The 17,286-nt window shown below is 45.6% G+C and overlaps 1 protein-coding gene across 1 annotated transcript; it reads left to right on the plus strand.

Moving 5' to 3' along the window:
• The first annotated feature begins 8,886 nt into the window (after positions 1–8,886).
• On the plus strand, positions 8,887–16,079 carry KLHL38 (kelch like family member 38). Its single transcript, XM_056854378.1, has 3 exons — positions 8,887–10,276; positions 13,102–13,207; positions 15,781–16,079. Exons 1-3 carry the CDS (start codon positions 8,927–8,929, stop codon positions 16,077–16,079), a joined length of 1,755 nt encoding a protein of 584 aa, XP_056710356.1. The 5' UTR covers positions 8,887–8,926.
• The last annotated feature ends 1,207 nt before the right edge of the window (positions 16,080–17,286 follow it).

The following is a 17,286-nucleotide window of genomic DNA, read 5'->3' on the forward strand; positions in this document are numbered from 1 at the left end:
GGTGTTCACTTTTTATTTTCTTATAAAACTTTTCATTTTTCATGCGGTCAGTCTGATTCCTGTGACACCCGTTAGAACCCTGTTCATTCCACATATATAGGATTTCCAACTCTGGCTTGGAAAATCCCTGAAGATTTTGGGGATGATTCCTGGGGAGGGTGGGGTTTGAGAAGGGGAGGGAGCTCAGTGGAGTATAATGCCATAAAGTCCACCTTCCAAAGCAGCCATTTTCTGGTAACATTTAGTTCTGCACTCAGGTCTGTCCAAACAATTACAGCGCATTCCTGAGATTCAGCGTGGGGGAACAGCAGGGGGGGGGGGAGATGCAGCTGCACCGCCTCCTAAAGCCATTCTCTGCATGCCGAAAAACAAAAAAAAGCATTTAAGCAACTTAAAAAAAAACACGGGGCCTTTTCACCCCATAAAGAACGGGGCCTTTTCACCCCACTCTTTCTTCTCCACACCGGTGTTTATGGGGCGAAAGGGGCCAGGAAGCTGCCTAACGGCAGCTCCTCCCCCCAGCCTGCCCCAAGAATGATTTCCAGGACACCGGGGCGTCGGCATGGCCTTCTACGCCGGTGGGACACCGGCAGAAGGCCCTGTTGGCATCCCGGGGCAGCTCTGCCACGGCAGCGACTGGCGACCAGCGTCCGGGCCACTAATGCCGGTGTAAGTAGCCCAGACACCGGCACTGGGGGCCCGGACGCTGGCGCAGCACCTTCCTGGCCTCCTAAGGGCTTTCACCCTCAGAGCTCAGGAATTCACTGCAAGTCTACAAAAGCAGTAGGATGAGGTGGTAGAATGGGTTGTACCACTTCACTCTGTAGGTGAGGGTTTGCATTGTTCCAGGTTACACATGTATATATGAAGCTGATTGTCCATCCATGTCAATATTGCTCACTCTGCCTTGTAGTGGCTCTTTAGGGTCTCACAGAGAGGCATTTCACGTCACCTACTATCTGATCCTTTCAACTGGTGATGCTGAGGATAGAAGCAGGGACTTCCTACATGCAAAGCAGATACCTTACTACTGAACCATGGCCCCATCCCTAAACTCTTCAGCGCAACATGCAAAGGATAAAGTAAGGACCAACCTCCAATGTACTACTCTTTATTAACAGGGTGTTTTTTACATGGGGAAGTGTTTAAAATGACCCTTCCTGTCTGCACTCTGCAGTGGTACCGCCTATTCTACAACCTCTGGATTCTACCTTCTCACATTGTCCCATGTGTGGACCAGGCATGCTATCAAAATGCTTGAGAAGGCGTATAATTTATTGTGTGTGACTTTACCTATAAAATATGTCAATCTCTTCTGGGAAAAGGAGAGTCCAGTGCAAGAGACATACACTTAATCTTACTATTGTCTCAATCCTTCTGTAACAGGAACATGCTGAAACAGATTTATAAATAATTACTCAGGTACTCAAATGTGCAAAGGGATCGGTTGTCATTCTGAGATCACATGTATCTCATCTTTGAAAAAAACAAGAAGGTAGAGGTCCAATTACGCAAAAACATATTTTTGCAAGTCAGTGTGAAGAGAAGAACTGGAATTCAAAGATTAAGCATGAATGCTGAAATAATGCTTGTCATTCTACAGAAAGCTGAGCAGTGTCTCGGGGAATAAGAGGCACAAGGATGTTCTGTGCTATACTAAATCGAACAAAATTCAAGTCCAGTAGTGCCTTAAAGACCAACAAATTTTTTAGTTCTCAACCCCTAGAAAGTAAAAACCCTGGAAAAGGGTTTTGGAAATCATGATAATCCCTCTGGGTATCAACTTGAAGTAGGGGTACTTTTGTTGAAAGACCTCCTTATATCCCATGTTGATAGGGTTGCCAGCTCCAGGTTGGGAAATACCTGGAGATTTTTGGGGCAGAGCCTGAGGAGGTGGGGTTTGGAGAGGGGAGCGACTTCAATGGGGTATGACGCCATAGAATCCACCTTCAAAAGCGGCCATTCTCTCCAGGTGAACTGATTTCTATCGGCTGGAGATCAGTTGTAATAGCAGGAGATCTCCAGCTAGTTTGAACCTGGAGGTTCAAACAACAACAGCAGTGATGTTGCATCAGTGATGCAACCAGTGTGTTGAGGAACAGAAATTGAAAGGAAGTGGTTACTTCTTCGTTATCATTTCTAATGTTCCTGTGTGAAAAACAGTTCTAAATTTAATGAAGATACTTGCTATTTGATTGTATGTTACAATAATTGTGTCAGTAAATATTGTTAAGACTTGAGCCCTCGTGCTGTTGTTGTTTGAACATAGTTTATGTCAGCATAGGTATTTGTTTAATTTAGTACCTGGAGGTTGGCAACCCTACATGTTGAGTCCCCACCATTCAGTAGGGTGATAATTCACTAATATGCATGGGGACAGACTGGGACATTAAAATGGTCCAGCAGCAAACCGAGTCGAGCGGCTCTTCGTTGCCACTGCGGGCCAACTCTAAGCTGAAGGGTCCCTGTGGCACTGCCCACACCATAGGGACTCAGCTCAACTTGTTCCTGGCTGCCAGTGAATCACCAGAGCTGCGGCCTTCTGGGAACCTTCCCTATAAATTAAAGGTCCAGTCTACCCCTGACGTCACAAAAGGGATCCTTTCTTAACCTTGTCCTGAGGGGAGGAGTGAGTGTGGAGGTTGCATAGGCTGACCTTGGGGCAGTGATTTCAGAGGGGTCTTTTGGGGTGGGGAGCTCAGGGCCAGGCTGCTGCTGATTTGTGGTGAAGGGTTTCTGGTGGGATGACTACATGCCCAGGATCTTCTGGGCGTGGAGTAGTAGGTCACTGGGGGTGTGTGGGGGGGAGGGAGTTGTGAATTTCCTGCATTGTGCAGGGGGTTGGACTAGCTGACCCCGGTGGTCCCTTCCAACTCTGTGATTCTATGTCTTCTATTCTACGACTAATGTGTTGTTTGAAAAATTAATCCACTTGGCAAAAGCTGGGGGGGTAGGGTTACGAAGAAGAAGACGAGTTGGTTTTTATACTCCGCTCCACTTCAGACACAACAGACACCGTATGAGGTTGGTATGGCTGAGAGAGTTCAAAGAGAACTGTGACTGGCCCAAGGTCACCCAGCAGGCTGTATGTGGAGGAATGGGGAATCAACCCTGGTTCTCCAGATTAGAGTTCACTGCTCTTAATGACTACACCATACTGGTGAGTCAGCCTCTTCACTCCAGTGGGAGCCAGACTAAGGCTGCTAATGTCCAGGTGGAGCCTGGAGACCTCCCAGAATTACTATTGCTCACCAGACTACAGATCTTCTGGAAAGGGGGCCTGTTTTGTAGGGACTATGGCATTATAACCCCCAAATCCCTTCCTCCCCAAGCTCCACCCCTGAATCTCCCAGAACCTCTGAAGCAACAGTTTCTGGTTTCGTTGCTCAAGCAGTTCATGGATGTGCAAGCCAGAAGTTCCAATGTTGGAAGGTCTTGCTTGATTTCTCAAGTCTGGAACTTATGATAGTTAAATAGTTAATGCACACACATACCTTAGCTTGTAGCATTTAGCCTTAGTTAGCAGAAATGAAAAATTCTCATAGCCAGCTGTAGTAAGATTTGGGCTGCTGCTCTGAAAAGGCCCTAATATTTATAGAGCGACGAGGAGGAGATGAATGTGCCCAGGTGTGTTTCTTTATTTAAATCATTTATTTGGATGTCTTTTCCTGTCTTGGTTCTAAGGGCTGCCGTATCATCTCGTTTTATCAACATGGCTCTGGGGAGGGCCCAACTGAGCATCACTTGCCATGACCACCCAGGGTGTTGTGTGGCTGAGCGAGGATTACATCCAACAGACAAGTAGACTGCTCTTTTCCCCCTAGAGCGCATCCAAAAATGCTATCATTGCAGAGAAAAACAACTCTGCTACAAATCAGTAGGAGTAACAAATGTTAATTACAACCTGAAACAGAAAATATTGTCGGTAACATTTTCTTGTCTGATCAGTAAAAGAAGGTCTAAAGAATCCTGAAGTCCTGATTCGGGAGTTTTATTGTGTTTCTCAAATACTTTCCATCTTTGTTTATTTATAGCATTTGTATACAGCCTTTCTGGGAGTAGAAAGTCAAGGGCAGCTAGCAAAATATTAATCTCTAAAACAGCTCCTCTAAACAACCACAAGGCTATTTAAAATATATTGGACCAAATAAAACACGTCATGAAACAACAGAAGATTGCTGAAGCCTGCAGTTAAACTAGGGTCACCATCAAGTTGTCTCAGGCAGTATTTAGAACGAAAATTGGTATCCAATTCAGACAGATGTCCCAAATTGGGAGTGGGTGGGATTTATTGGAATCACCGTGTCTTCCAGTGTGGTGTAGTGGTTAAAGAGTGGTGGATTCTAATCTGGAGAGTGGTGGACTTCAGTCTGGAGAACCGGGTTTGATTCCCCACTCCTCCACATGAGTGGCGGACTCTAATCCGGTGACAGAGGTTGGTTTCCCCACTCCTCCACATGAAGCCAGCTGGGTGACCTTGGACTAGTCACAGTTCTCTCTGAACTCTTTCAGCCCACCTACCTCACAAGGTGTCTGTTGTGGGGAGAGGAAAGGAATGAGAAGAAGAGTTGGTTTTTCTATGCCAACTTTCTCTACCACTTAAGGGAGACTCAAACCAACTTTCAATCACGTTTCCTTCCCCTCCCCACAACAGACACCCTGTAAGGTAGGTGGGGCTGAGAGAAAGTGACTTGCCGAAGGTCACCCAGCTGGCTTCATGTGTAGGAGTAGGGAAACAAATCCAGTTCACCAGATAAGCATCCGCTGCTCATGTGGAGGAGTGGGGAATCAAACCCGGTTCTCCAGATCAGAGTCCATCACTCCAAACCACTGCTCTTAACCACTACACCACACTGGCTGGAGATTGTAAGCGGGTATGATTCTCCTTAAAAAATGGGAGAAAGGAAGCATTTCCTTTGCCAGATCCTTTACCATCACCATCACTACTATTGCCATGTTTTTGTACTAGGCCATATAGAAAAAACATTTCTAAAATAAACCAGTTTACATTTAGGGATTTTTTTTTTAGACTTTCACATCATAGAAATATTTTCATTTAATAGAAATAAGCCATATAGCACATCATCAGTAGTAGGCGATATGTAACATCAGTAGGTAAAAGTACAAAACTCCCTTAAGGCAAGGAAGGGATCATCTGAGTTCAACAGCATCTTCATTCCACTTGAGGCAGAGCCAAAATTAGAAAGATGCTTCTGCAGGAGGTTGGCAGGAGGCAAAGGGTTCTTGGCGTTGAGTCAAAAGTAGCACCAGGCAGTTTAAACATATGGGTCAGATTCTGAGTTCAGCTGGGGTTTGCTAAAGTAGGGCTTGGATCAAGATCTCAGACTCAGGTAGTCGTGATGGAGAGCAGTAATGCAAACATTCAAGGGCTGAATACTGTGTGTCAGTTTGGGTGCTCTTCTTCCCTACCTCCTGCTTCAGGGGAAGACTCCTTGAAGCAGAAGAAGACACCACCATTAGCAAAACATGATCCAGTAGGGATGCCAGCCTCCAGTTAGGGCCTGGGGATCCCCTGGAACTCCACCTCATCTCCAGAGTACCAAGATCAGTTCCCCTGAAGAAAATGGATGTGTTGGAGGGTGGACTCTATGGCATTGTACCCCCACTGAGGTCCCTGTCCTCTCAAGGCTCCACCCCCAAATCTTCAGGTGTTTCCCAACCTGGATCTAGCTACCTTAGCCTCCATCCTCCGCTGGTGGACAGGGGGGGCCTCGCAACCCTAGAATCCACACTGGAAGATGGACTATGACATTATACCCCACTGAAGTCCTGCCCCTCCCCAAACGCCAACTTCCTCAGGCTCCATCCCCAAAATCGCCATTTATTTCCCAGCCCGGAGCTGCCATCCCTAATGGAGAGGGCAGGGTTTGGGGAAGGGAGGGACCTCAGCAGGGTACAACAGATTGCATCCTCCAAAGCAGTCTCGTTTCCCCATCTCTCGATAGCCCTTTAAGGGCACAATAAACAAATGTGGTATGCATGCACGTGTTAATCAGGCCAGAACGTGCTACATTCCCAGGAACTGCAGCTAGATTGCCCAACTCACAAGACACATATGTCCATGTAAATACATACCCAGGGGAGGTGTTATGATAGCTCGCACAAAGAAAAAATATCGCGGAAGTCAATCATGAAAAGTCATTCTCCTTCCTCTAAGGATTGCATCATATTCTAGCATTACTCAGCCTTCTGCTTTGAAAGGAAATAACCACAATTTCAAAGGTACAGGACCCCACCGGGCAGAACGAAAGCTAAGCCAAACAATAACTGCATTGGGGTGAACAGATACTGATAAGCCTGTCTTAGCGTATCAATATTCAATCACAACAAAACAGTAGGAAGTTGAAGATTCATAGCAGTTTGTTTATTGGCCAATACACAAAAAGCCTGCTGAAAATTGCCTGAAGCGCCGGGCAATTCACACCCACATCAAAGGGTTACAAGCATGAATATAGACTTCGATAATGGGTGGTTACAGAGGCGTAATACACACGTAAGACCCAACTGCCCAATACTTGGGACCCCTAAATTAGAATAGCCTATAACAGCATTGAAGGCGTTGCAGAGAAAGTGGTGATCTAATGCTCTCTAATGAGCAGAGAAGACCCACCAGTGTCAGGTGCTTCTCTGTTTGATCCTAACCTACTGAAGTTCTTATCTTGGACCCTGGCATCTGCCAAGGCTAACTAAGGGAGTTTTCCTAGCTGGCCCGATGAGGGAAGGGGGGGAGCAGCTTATGAGAGCATACTAAGATCTTCTATAGCTTCTCTACTGAACTTCTAACTAAAGGGTGAAACGTGGCCTCTTTAGGATTGAGGCCTGCTAATATCTATAGGTGCCTGGTGGGACTTTATAATAGATGCCAACTCTTATATATGCTGAATCTGGCATATTCATAGGTGCAGATTATACTTTATTGATTACAAAGAATATATTTCAAATCAAAGAATACATTTCTAATACATTTCCCATAGCAAATAATGATTTCAGGCATTACAATGCTAGAAGAAGCCTCTAGAAGTGCCAGACTGTTTACAGGCTTCTAGAATTACTAGTTTACCTCCTCGGGGACCTTTCACTGATTCAGGCCAGAGCTCTTGTAAGCTGCCCGCCCTTCAGCTCTGTGTCTATTTTCATGCGTAAATACTTGCCAGAAAAACACCCCTCAGGCATGGTTGGTAGCTCAGCTTTCTGTGCACCTCACTGTAGCTGGCAAGTGGGAAGTCACATGCGACAACCCGGTGAAGAGTACATGGATAACTATTCTTAGACCAGGAATGTATACAGTGCCTCGCTGTGGCACCTAGTTAAGCAATCTCGAGATAGCCGTGACAGTGCCTTGGTACTAAACAAACCTGAAAAATCACCCCCTATGAATCATTTCACCGGCGAAAGAGCCAGCACACGAAGGTTTAATAGCTTTTTTTTTTTTTTAAGTAGTCTTCATATTCACAATCTAGCCATGGAAAGTTTCAACGGAGAATAAACAACACCGCGGACCGAAGGCAGGGAGCGAATAAGGTAAATAGATGTGCCGCCATTTTCACTCCAAATGGGAGCAGTTAGATTGGGGGAGAGGTTTTGCCTGGTTTTTGTGCCTATTGTGCATTTGGCCACTGCAGCTCAGCGGAGACGGCCATAGCAGGAACAAGGTTACATATTTTGTGCTTTATTTGAGACAAGAGAGGGAGGCTGAATAGCCAGATGGCAGCTGCCCTTCTCACTCAAGGGTAGCAGAGCTTTCAAAATTATTTTTTCCTTCAACAGCAATTAATGCTAAAACTGTTGCTCTTTTTTTTAAAAAAAAAAAACAACCCTAAATCAGGCTTGATTTGAACACGATGCTGGAAAAGCAAAAGGACTTTTCCTGTGGGACTTTGCATTCACCCTGTGTCTTGCTGAAACTAACTCGTTGCCTGGGCAAACTAGCTACAAATCCCCACATAGATGTTTTGCAGCCTAGCTTAAACAAGACATCGAGGGAGTGCAAAGTCCCACAAGAGAGTGCTTTCCCCTCCGCTGGCATCATGTTTAGATCAGGCCTTACCCGGGAGGTTTGCAGAATATTATGGAGATGGGACAAGCTGGGAGGGCAACGTTTTGGCAGATTTTTGCACAAAGTAAACAAAAAGAATCTCCAGCCCTGGTCCTTCTCTTGGTTGATATGAGAACGAAATCAATGGCAGAGTAAATAAATGTATCGTTTTCACTGCAATTTCCCAGTGTCTAGGCATCTTGTTTGTCATGTTGCTCTGCCAGAGTTACATTCTTTGGGAATGACTAAATTTGGGGGTGAGGGGGGAGGAGATTAAAGATGCTAAAACTGCAAGTGCTTCATGAGAACGAAAGGCCAACATGTCTGCGCTCAAAATATTTATCATGAATAAGTTGTTTGCTTTGAGCTTTAGGGTTGAAGCAGGAATGGGTTTGTTCATTTTGCTGCATACGCTTTTTTAAAAAATTATGTATTCTTTTAACATTGTGGCTTGCATTAATCAAGCTGCTAAAAACCTGGGAGAACAAGAAGATAAGGAGGACAATCTACCAGGTGGAACAGAAGGTAGGCAGGCGGTTAGTGACAGGCAGAACAAGAGGTTAGCATGCCCCCCCCCGCAAATCTGCCATCTAAAGCAACCATCTCTTCAGATGGCATCATCACAGATCTGACCCTGTACCTAAACATAGGTAACCCCAGAATTCCAGTCTACCTGATTCATTTTATAAAATAAGATGTGTGATCTTTTCTTGATATGTTTGGTCTTCTACTGGTATATGTTGCTGGTTTTTCTCATTTCTGATCTATAGAGGCTATATTTCTAAGAACTGTTGGATTTTGAGCTTCCAAGTTGAATGATTTGAGGAAACGCCACTAAGAATTAATGTTGACAACCCTTTGAGTTTCCTTATGGAAGAGGAAACCCCACAAGACCTGCTCTTCCAAGACCAGGATTTCTCCTCTGAACTGCTAAGGCAGCTTAATGTTTTACGGCAAAACAGAATCCTAACCGACGTCATTCTGTGCACAACTGACATTGAAATCCCGTGCCACAAGAATGTGCTTGCTTCAAGCAGCCCGTACTTCAAGGCAATGTTCTGCAACAACTTTATAGAGAGCTGTCAAGAAAAAGTCAACCTCCAAGGTATCGACTCAGGCATTCTTCACTGTATCATCACTTATGTCTACACAGGAGAGATTCTCATAACAGTGGAGAATGTTTTGTATCTGATGGAGACTGCTTCCATGCTCCAATATGCAAGGCTATTTGAGGCCTCTTCGGCCTACCTCCAGAACCACCTGACTCCAGATAACTGTCTCAGCATGATCAGGGTCTCAGAATACTTGCACTGTGAAAATCTCAACAAGAAAGCTAAAGCAATAGCTCTGAAGCATTTCCCTGAAGTAGCCACTTCTGAAGACCTGAAAGAACTTTGCGCCTTGGAATTGTTGAACTATCTGGGAGATGACGAACTCTGTGGCGAGGAGGAGCAGGTGTTCGAGGCCCTCATGGCCTGGGTTCGGCATGATGTCCAAGCACGGCAAGGCTACATCCAAGACCTGTTCAAGAAGGTAAGGCTTCAGTATGTCCACCCTACCTTCTTCTTTCACTTCATCGCCAATGACTCCCTCATTCAGTCGTCACCCACTTGTCGAAGTATCCTGGAACTGGCGAGTAAGCAGATGTTTTCTTTGTACACCACCAGCGCTCCTGACGTCAAACCCATGTGGCACGTTCCACGGCGATATTCGTACCGAGAGTTCCTCCTCCTGGTTGGCGGTCGGAAGGACAACAAGCAAACCGTGAGGGATGTATTGCTGTATGATGAGAAGACGAACCAGTGGTTGACCCTTGCCAAATACCCAACATGTCTCTATAAGGCCTCTGCAGTGAGCTTACACAGTAATGTCTATCTCCTTGGGGGCATCCCCATCGGCAACGGGCGGGGGCAAGTTAGCGACAATGTTTACCTCTTCTCACTCAAACTTAATCAGTGGCGGTTGGTAGAGCCCATGCTGGTTCCACGCTATTCCCACAGGAGCGTTGCCTACAAAAACTACATTTTTGCCATTGGTGGGGTTGGGGAGAACCAGGAAATCCTAAATTCCATGGAAAGGTATGACAGCATAGACAACATTTGGGAATGTATGGCAAATATGCCTGTTGCTGTACTTCATCCCGCTGTGTCTGCTAAAGACCAAAGAATCTACCTTTTTGGAGGAGAGGATATTATGCAAAATCCTGTCCGGCTAATACAGGTAACTACTAATACTGAATGTCTCACCTGCACTGTGTCAGTTTATCACTGTTGGAGGCAATATTGGGCAAATGTAGTGACATGATTCCAAACTTGTGAGAACACCATCTCTCGCCATGTTTGACTATTCCTATGTTCTCCAAAGTACTGAATGACTTGTTTCCGGACTCAAAAAGCGATAGATTCCGTCCTTTCCCATGATGATCTATCTTGAATTCTGCATGGTAGACAGCCAGGTACACTTCCTAATCCAGAATCGCCCTCTCCAGAAAATCACCTCTAAAATTTCTATTTGCACAAGCATTTATTTCATTATAATCAGCTACTGCCACAAAGATCTTTTTCTTACTTTGGAGGGGGCCCACCAAGGAAGCTGGCACCATTTTGCAGTATGCGGGGCTGCCAACCTCCAGGTGGGGCCTGGAGATCTCCCGGAATTACAACTGACCTCCCACACAGACTGCAGAGATCAGTTCCCTGGGAGAAAAGGACTGCTTTGGAAGCTAAACACTATGGCATTATACCCCACTGAGGTCCCTCCCCTCCCCAAACCCTGCCCTCCCCAGCCTTCACCCCGAAATCTCCAGGAATTTCCCAACCCAGAGCTGGCTATTCTAGCAGTACAGGATCCCGCATTATAGTTCTTGCTGTGAGCATGAGGATGAAATGCTGACGCCATTGGCCGGGTCATGGTCCATTCAGAGCCTGAGTCCTGAAATGTCTGTATGATATCATCTGCCTGACTGCCTGCTTGTGCCCATAGAGGCTCTACTGCCTGACCCCACCTCGTGTGCCTTTTTAATATCAAATGTCAGCAGCCTTAAATCCCTAAATGCAACTATTTTGGAGCATTGAAAATAACAAAGTTTAAAGGAGGCACGTAGTAAGCACGCTGTGGGGAAAGCCAGCAGAATGTTCTGTTATGTAGACAAGATTTGTTCTTAAACAAAAATAATGTCTGTCTTCAGATGTCACTTGTAACCAACATTAATAAACCTGGCTTGTTGGCCTCCTGTTTCCCTCCTCTGTCCTTGATAAAATCCGGGTCATAAACTGACTCCAGTTTCATGTGAGATATGAATATAGCCACACAAGATCTGTTTCCTCTCCCTTGTAAGGATCCTAGTTTGGGAGGGACAAACTAACTCTGGTTAACCAAAGCATCTGCATTAATTCAAAATGGGCTGAGAAACGTATAGCTCTGTTAACAATTGCACTATTCATTTCTAACTGGGATTCTCCATGCAAAATTAAAGGGGGAGACAGACAAGGATGCAAGTTTGCCAGCAAGCCACATTCATGCATATTTGTCCATTGAGAGCCAGCATGATGCAGTGGTTAAGAGCGGTGGTTTGAAGCAGTGCACTCTGGAGAACCAGGTCTGATTCCCCACTCCTCCACATGAGCGGCAGAAGCTAATCTGGTTGGTTTTCCCACTCCTACACATGAAGCCAGCTAAGTGTCCTTGGGCTAGACATAGTTCTATTAAGAGCTCTCTCAGCCTCACCTACCTCACAAGGTGTATGTTGTGGATGGGGGGGGGGAAGGGAAGGTGATTGTAAGCCTGTTTGATTCTTCCTTAAGTGGTAGAGAAAGTCAGCATTTAAAAAACAACTCTTCTTCTTCTTCATTCAATGATTTATTATTGTTTATGAAGTACCTTAACCCCATTCTTGGAATGTGGAATAGTATGGTGTAGTCCGATTTCATCAGATCTCAGAAGCTAAGCGAGGTTGGTACTTAGATGGGAGACCACCAAGGAAATCTCTACAGAGGAAGGCAATGGCAAACCACTTCTACTTCTCACTTGCCTTGAAAGTCCCTAGCTGGGGTTGCCATAAATCTGTTGCAACCTGATGGCATGTATATACAATGATCCCATCTTTCTTCCTGCAAGAAGCTGAGGGTGGTATACATAATTTTACCCTACTCCATTTCTAGGCTGACAGAGAGTATGACTAGCCCAAGGCAAAGTGGGGATTTGAACCTATGTCTTCTGGTTCCCAGTCTGACACTCAAACCACTACTCTATACTAGCTCTATCTGAATGCAGCCATTAACGTCCACAATGCAGTAATTCTGTTTCATAACACAGCCATTTTGCAGAGTATTTTGAGGTCAGATATTCTCTAATAAGAGACCAAGAAGGACATCTGCAGTTTGACCACTGCAGGGCAGATTCAGCGGCTCTTGTCATTGAATACCCAGCTAACAAAGAGGAAAGTTGCCAGTCACATGGGGCAGTCGTTTTTAGACTTTGGCAGATGGAGCAGATGCTAATGGTCTAAGGATAGCTAACCAGAAGAGCTGGCTTCCTTCCTATTTTACAACTGCTAAATTGCTACACACCAGCTCTGCACTAGTGCTGCATAAGAGGCAAAGGGCAATGATTGCACTAGGATGCACATTTGAGTGCATGTCACATTCAAAGCAGTAAAGATGGATGGTGTCATTGTTCAAGGTGCATTTGGACAGTGTTCTCTGTGCATATCTGTTCCACGCCCACATGCCCAGTCCAGCAAGTGAGATCTGTACTTAAGGCTGTTAATGAACACAATCTTCTTAACCTGATCACGGAAACTCACAGCGTTTTCCGAAGCAGAGTTATACCCATCTAAGCTCATTGATTTTGATGGACTTGGAAGGGGTATAACTCTGCTTAGGATGGCACTGTAAATGTACTTTTCTGTTTTAGCAATAGATGATAATTTCTGCAAAAGCATGTATCAGCCATCCTTCACTTCAGAAAGAAAATTGAGGCATGCAGTTAGGGACAGTAGTTTACCCCAAATCCAGGAAAATATTTCATGCCCTTGTGTTTCTCAGGTATACCATGTAACTAGGAACATGTGGTTCCGAATGGAGACTCGGGTGGTGAAGAATGTCTGTGCGCCAGCAGCTGTGATCGGAGACCGGATTTTCATAGTTGGAGGTAGCGTTTATTTAAACATTGATATTTGGTTTTCACCATGCAGAATCCCGCGGGTGGAATGGTTTCTTCCACATGCATGACAATGCAGTGTAGTTCCTTCCTCCACTTAGAGGTGTTCAAGGTATTGCCTGCCTCTACACAGCCATCCTGGACTTCCTTGGCAGACTCCTCTCCAAGTACTAACTAGGGCCAACCTAATCAAAAAGTGATAAGGACTTTATGACTGTATCTTAAGATTTCAGGATTAATTCTCAAATTAATTCTCTCAAATGTTGGCTGTGTCACACATGAACACATGAAGCTGCCTTATACTGAATCAGACCCTTGGTCCATCAAAGTCAGTACTGTCTACTCAGACTGGCAGCAGCTCTCCAGGGTCTCAGGCAGAGGTCTTTCACATCACCTAGTCCGTTTAACTCGAGATGCCGGGGGTTGAACCTGGGATCTCCTGCATGCCAAGCGGATGCTCTACCACTGAGCCACAGCCCCTCCCCATTATGTTTGTCTGCATTAAAATCTTTCTCTGTGCGTCTGTGTTTGTAGTGTCACATGTGTGATGCATGCACATGTTTTGATTATGACTCATGATCACAAAAAGCCTCCTTGGCTTCTCATTGCACATACTCATGGGGAAATCAACATGTATGTGTGTTTCATGCATTCTGTTCTGTAGAACACACATACATTTCCTACGTGGAAAAATCAAAACATGTGAAACAGTTCTGTATGGAGGGAAACAGACAGCGTCTGGGGAAAAGATTTGCAAATGTAATGCCTCCAAATGTATTTATTCTGAATCTTTGTGCCAATAATTCAACTGATGAGCTTAAACCCTAAGCTTTTCGGTTTATTTAACAAAGAACACAAACATTTCAGTTCATTTTAAAACATAATTCATTCTCCTTTAAAGTGGAGAGATTTACTACTGATAAGTTTTCCTTTACCAGTAAGTACGCCATAACATCATCTAGTTGTTCCTGGCTTATCAGCAACTGGAACAGAAAACCACAATAATAATAAACACAATTATAAAGAAATTTTAAAGCATCCAATATATCTGAATTCTTCTCTAGACAATTCTCATCAAAACAAAAAGGGTTTATTGGCCTGAGTAATGGGATTCTTGGCTTACATGAGATATTGTCAAAGGTTGTTACTTATTGTTGAGGTTGTTACTTATTGTTGTAATTGTGTCTGAACACAGTGGCATTCTTCTGAAACCATTTCATGTTAAAACACAGAAATTTAGAAAAGAGCAGTGTTGCAGGACGATAACCATGTAAAGAAAGATCTTAGATTTGAACTATCTACGAAGTCAGGTTTGGCAAAGGCATGGTAATTTTTCTTTTCTGTGAGTGTAGGATGGCATGGAGAATGAGAAAGAAGAAGGAGAAAGTCTTTCCCTCCCCCATAACAAGGTTGCCAACCTGCTCTTGGGGCCTGGAGAGTTCCTAGAATTACAACTGGTCTCCAGGTGACAGAGATGTATTTATTCTGAATCTTTGTGCCAATAATTCAACTGATGAGCTTAAACCCTAAGATGGAGAAAAAGGCTGCTTTGGAGGGTGAGCTCTATGGCATTATACCCTTTGGGGTTCCTTCCCTCACCAAACCTCACCTTTTCCAAGCTCCGCTCCCAAATCTTTAGGAATCTCCTAGCCCAGAGCTGGCAACTACACTATTCACCCCTTGGTCCAGATCTTTTATGAACAAATCAAATGGTACTGGCCCCAATACTAGGGTTCCCAGGTGCCGGCTAATGGCGGGCAATCTCCTGGGGATTCCTGCTGCTGCCTGCCAACACTCAGCTATTTGGCGGGCCGAAGCAGGCGGGCTAAAAGGGGGGCAGCGATCTGTATCCATGTGCAATGATGTCACGGGGAGGGGAGCAAGCGAGGAGGGAGCCAAACAGAAGTTGGAGAGGCCGGCAGGTGGGTGAGTGAGCAAGCAAGCAACTGCGGGGCTGGAGCATGCAGGGGGAAAGGCGGCCGTCCCGGTGGGGAAGACTTGCAGAGGTGTTGCCAATGGCCTTGGGGCAGAGCCGCTGCTGCCACGTGGCCCCGGCAAGCAGCGCCTTGCCAGGCTGGCGGCAATGGGTGAGGACGGGGCACAAAATGGACAAATCCATTCACATGAGTGGCTTGCTAGACAACGGCAGCGTCCATGTGGGTTGGATTTTCACACCGCTGATGGTACATGGAAATGGGGTTGCCAGGTCCCCCCTCCTGATCGGCGGGAGCTTTTAGGGGTGGGGTTTGGGTGGCCATGGGTGAGTGCACGTGATGACGTCACTTCCAGTTTTACTTCTGGAAGCGCCGCATCGCTGCAGCCGTTTTAACACTCAAACCCCAAAATTTGTCACTCCAGATCACCACTCCAGAGTGGCTGGGTGGATTGGCGGGCAAGTTCCCACCAAAACCACCCACCTGGCAACCCTACATGTAAACAAGGCAAAAATTATTAATATCCTTGAGTTACAATCCACTTCCGTTTTGGAGTCATCATCACTGTTAACTCCTAAGCTGTCCTTTATACTTTTCTTTCTCATTCAGACTTTTTGGGCTTTGTTCTAGGGTATACCCGGCGAGTCATTGCTTACGATACTAAGGCCAACAAATTTGTGAAGTGTGCAGATATGAAGGACAGGAGGATGCATCACGGCACAGCAGTAATCAATGAAAAGCTGTATTTGACAGGAGGCCGCTGCCTCACCAGCGATAACGCCATCGAAGACTCCGATGCGCTTGAGTGCTACGACCCCAAGACAGACTCCTGGGCTTCAAAGGGGAAACTGCCACACAAGCTGTTTGACCATGGCTGCCTGGCTCTGCAGTGTGTGCCGTACTCCGGCCTCTTGTGGGAGGAGGACTGAGGGGGACAAGTGTTGTTTTCTTAAAGTGCAAGATCGCGATGGTTATCTGGAGAGCCAGCGTGGTGTAGTGGTTAAGAGCGGTGGTTTGGAGCGGTGGACTCTGATCTGGAGAACCGGGTTTGATTCCCCGCTCCTCCACATGAGCGGCGGAGGCTAATCTGGTGAACTGGATTTGTATCCCCACTCCTCCACAGGAAGCCAGCTGGGTGACCTTGGGCTAGTCACAGCTCTCTTAGAGCTCTCTCAGCCCCACCTACCTCACAGGGTGTGTGTTGTGGGGAGGGGAAGGGAAGGTGATTGTAAGCCGGTTTGCGTCTCCCTTAAGTGGTAGAGAAAGTTGGCATATAAAAACCAACACTTCTTCATCTGCTGCATGAATTCAGAAGCATATGCCAAGGAAATTGGCAAAAGGGACTTGATTACTGAGGCAGTAAAGTAGGATGACAGGTCCCTGTCCACTCCCTGGTTTCGCCATGAAGTCAAGTTAGCTGTCTATCAAAGATGTAGATTGGAATGAATAAAAGGATTGAAAATGGCCTATCATTTAATTCTTGACAGTGTGGGGAATTGTATGGATTTTTCAACCTCCAGCACCAAAAGACTTTTCTCCACCAGTTCTGAGTTTACACCTTTCTTCAGAGCCTCAGAAAGGCTTTCTGGGAATCCTGAGGAATACCAAGCAAGGCCAAATATAGAGTAACTTGGTGGGCCTCCCTAGCAATGCCAACTAGGCAACCGTACCAATTGATTCTTTTGTTAGTCCTCATGGGTATGACCATAGATCTAAGTGTTCCTGTTTCCTTAGAAAGTTTTCCCTGACAATGAAAGGATTCTTCATTTATATTCAGTCCATCATAAAAGCGGTAACAAATCCAGTGGCTAGGAAATGGGAACATGCATTCCCATTAGGGTTGCCAACCTCCAGGTGGTCTGCAACGGAGTCTCCAGTACAAAAGTAGCAAAAAATTCTTATTGGTGCTTACACATGTGTAAGCACCAATACGAATTTTTTGCTACTTTTGTACTGGAGACTCCGTTGCAGATTTTCTAACCATTGGTATTGGCACGGAGGTGCCTATTTTGTATTGTAACCTCCAGGTGGTGGCTGGAGATCTCCTGCTATTACAACTGATCTCCAGGTAATAGAAATCAGCTGCCCTGGAGAAAATCGCCACTTTGGCAATTGGACTCTATGGCATTGAAGTGC

This window comes from Euleptes europaea, chromosome 8 (genome assembly GCF_029931775.1).
Source record: "Euleptes europaea isolate rEulEur1 chromosome 8, rEulEur1.hap1, whole genome shotgun sequence".
Classification (NCBI taxonomy): Eukaryota; Metazoa; Chordata; class Lepidosauria; order Squamata; family Sphaerodactylidae; genus Euleptes; species Euleptes europaea.

Coding starts and splice junctions, on each gene's coding strand:
- KLHL38 (XM_056854378.1), top strand. CDS start 8,927: ATGGAAGAGGAAACCCCACAAGACCTGCTCTTCCAAGACCAGGATTTC. Junction 10,277..13,101: donor ATCCTGTCCGGCTAATACAG/GTAACTACTAAT, acceptor TGTGTTTCTCAG/GTATACCATGTAACTAGGAA. Junction 13,208..15,780: donor CCGGATTTTCATAGTTGGAG/GTAGCGTTTATT, acceptor GCTTTGTTCTAG/GGTATACCCGGCGAGTCATT.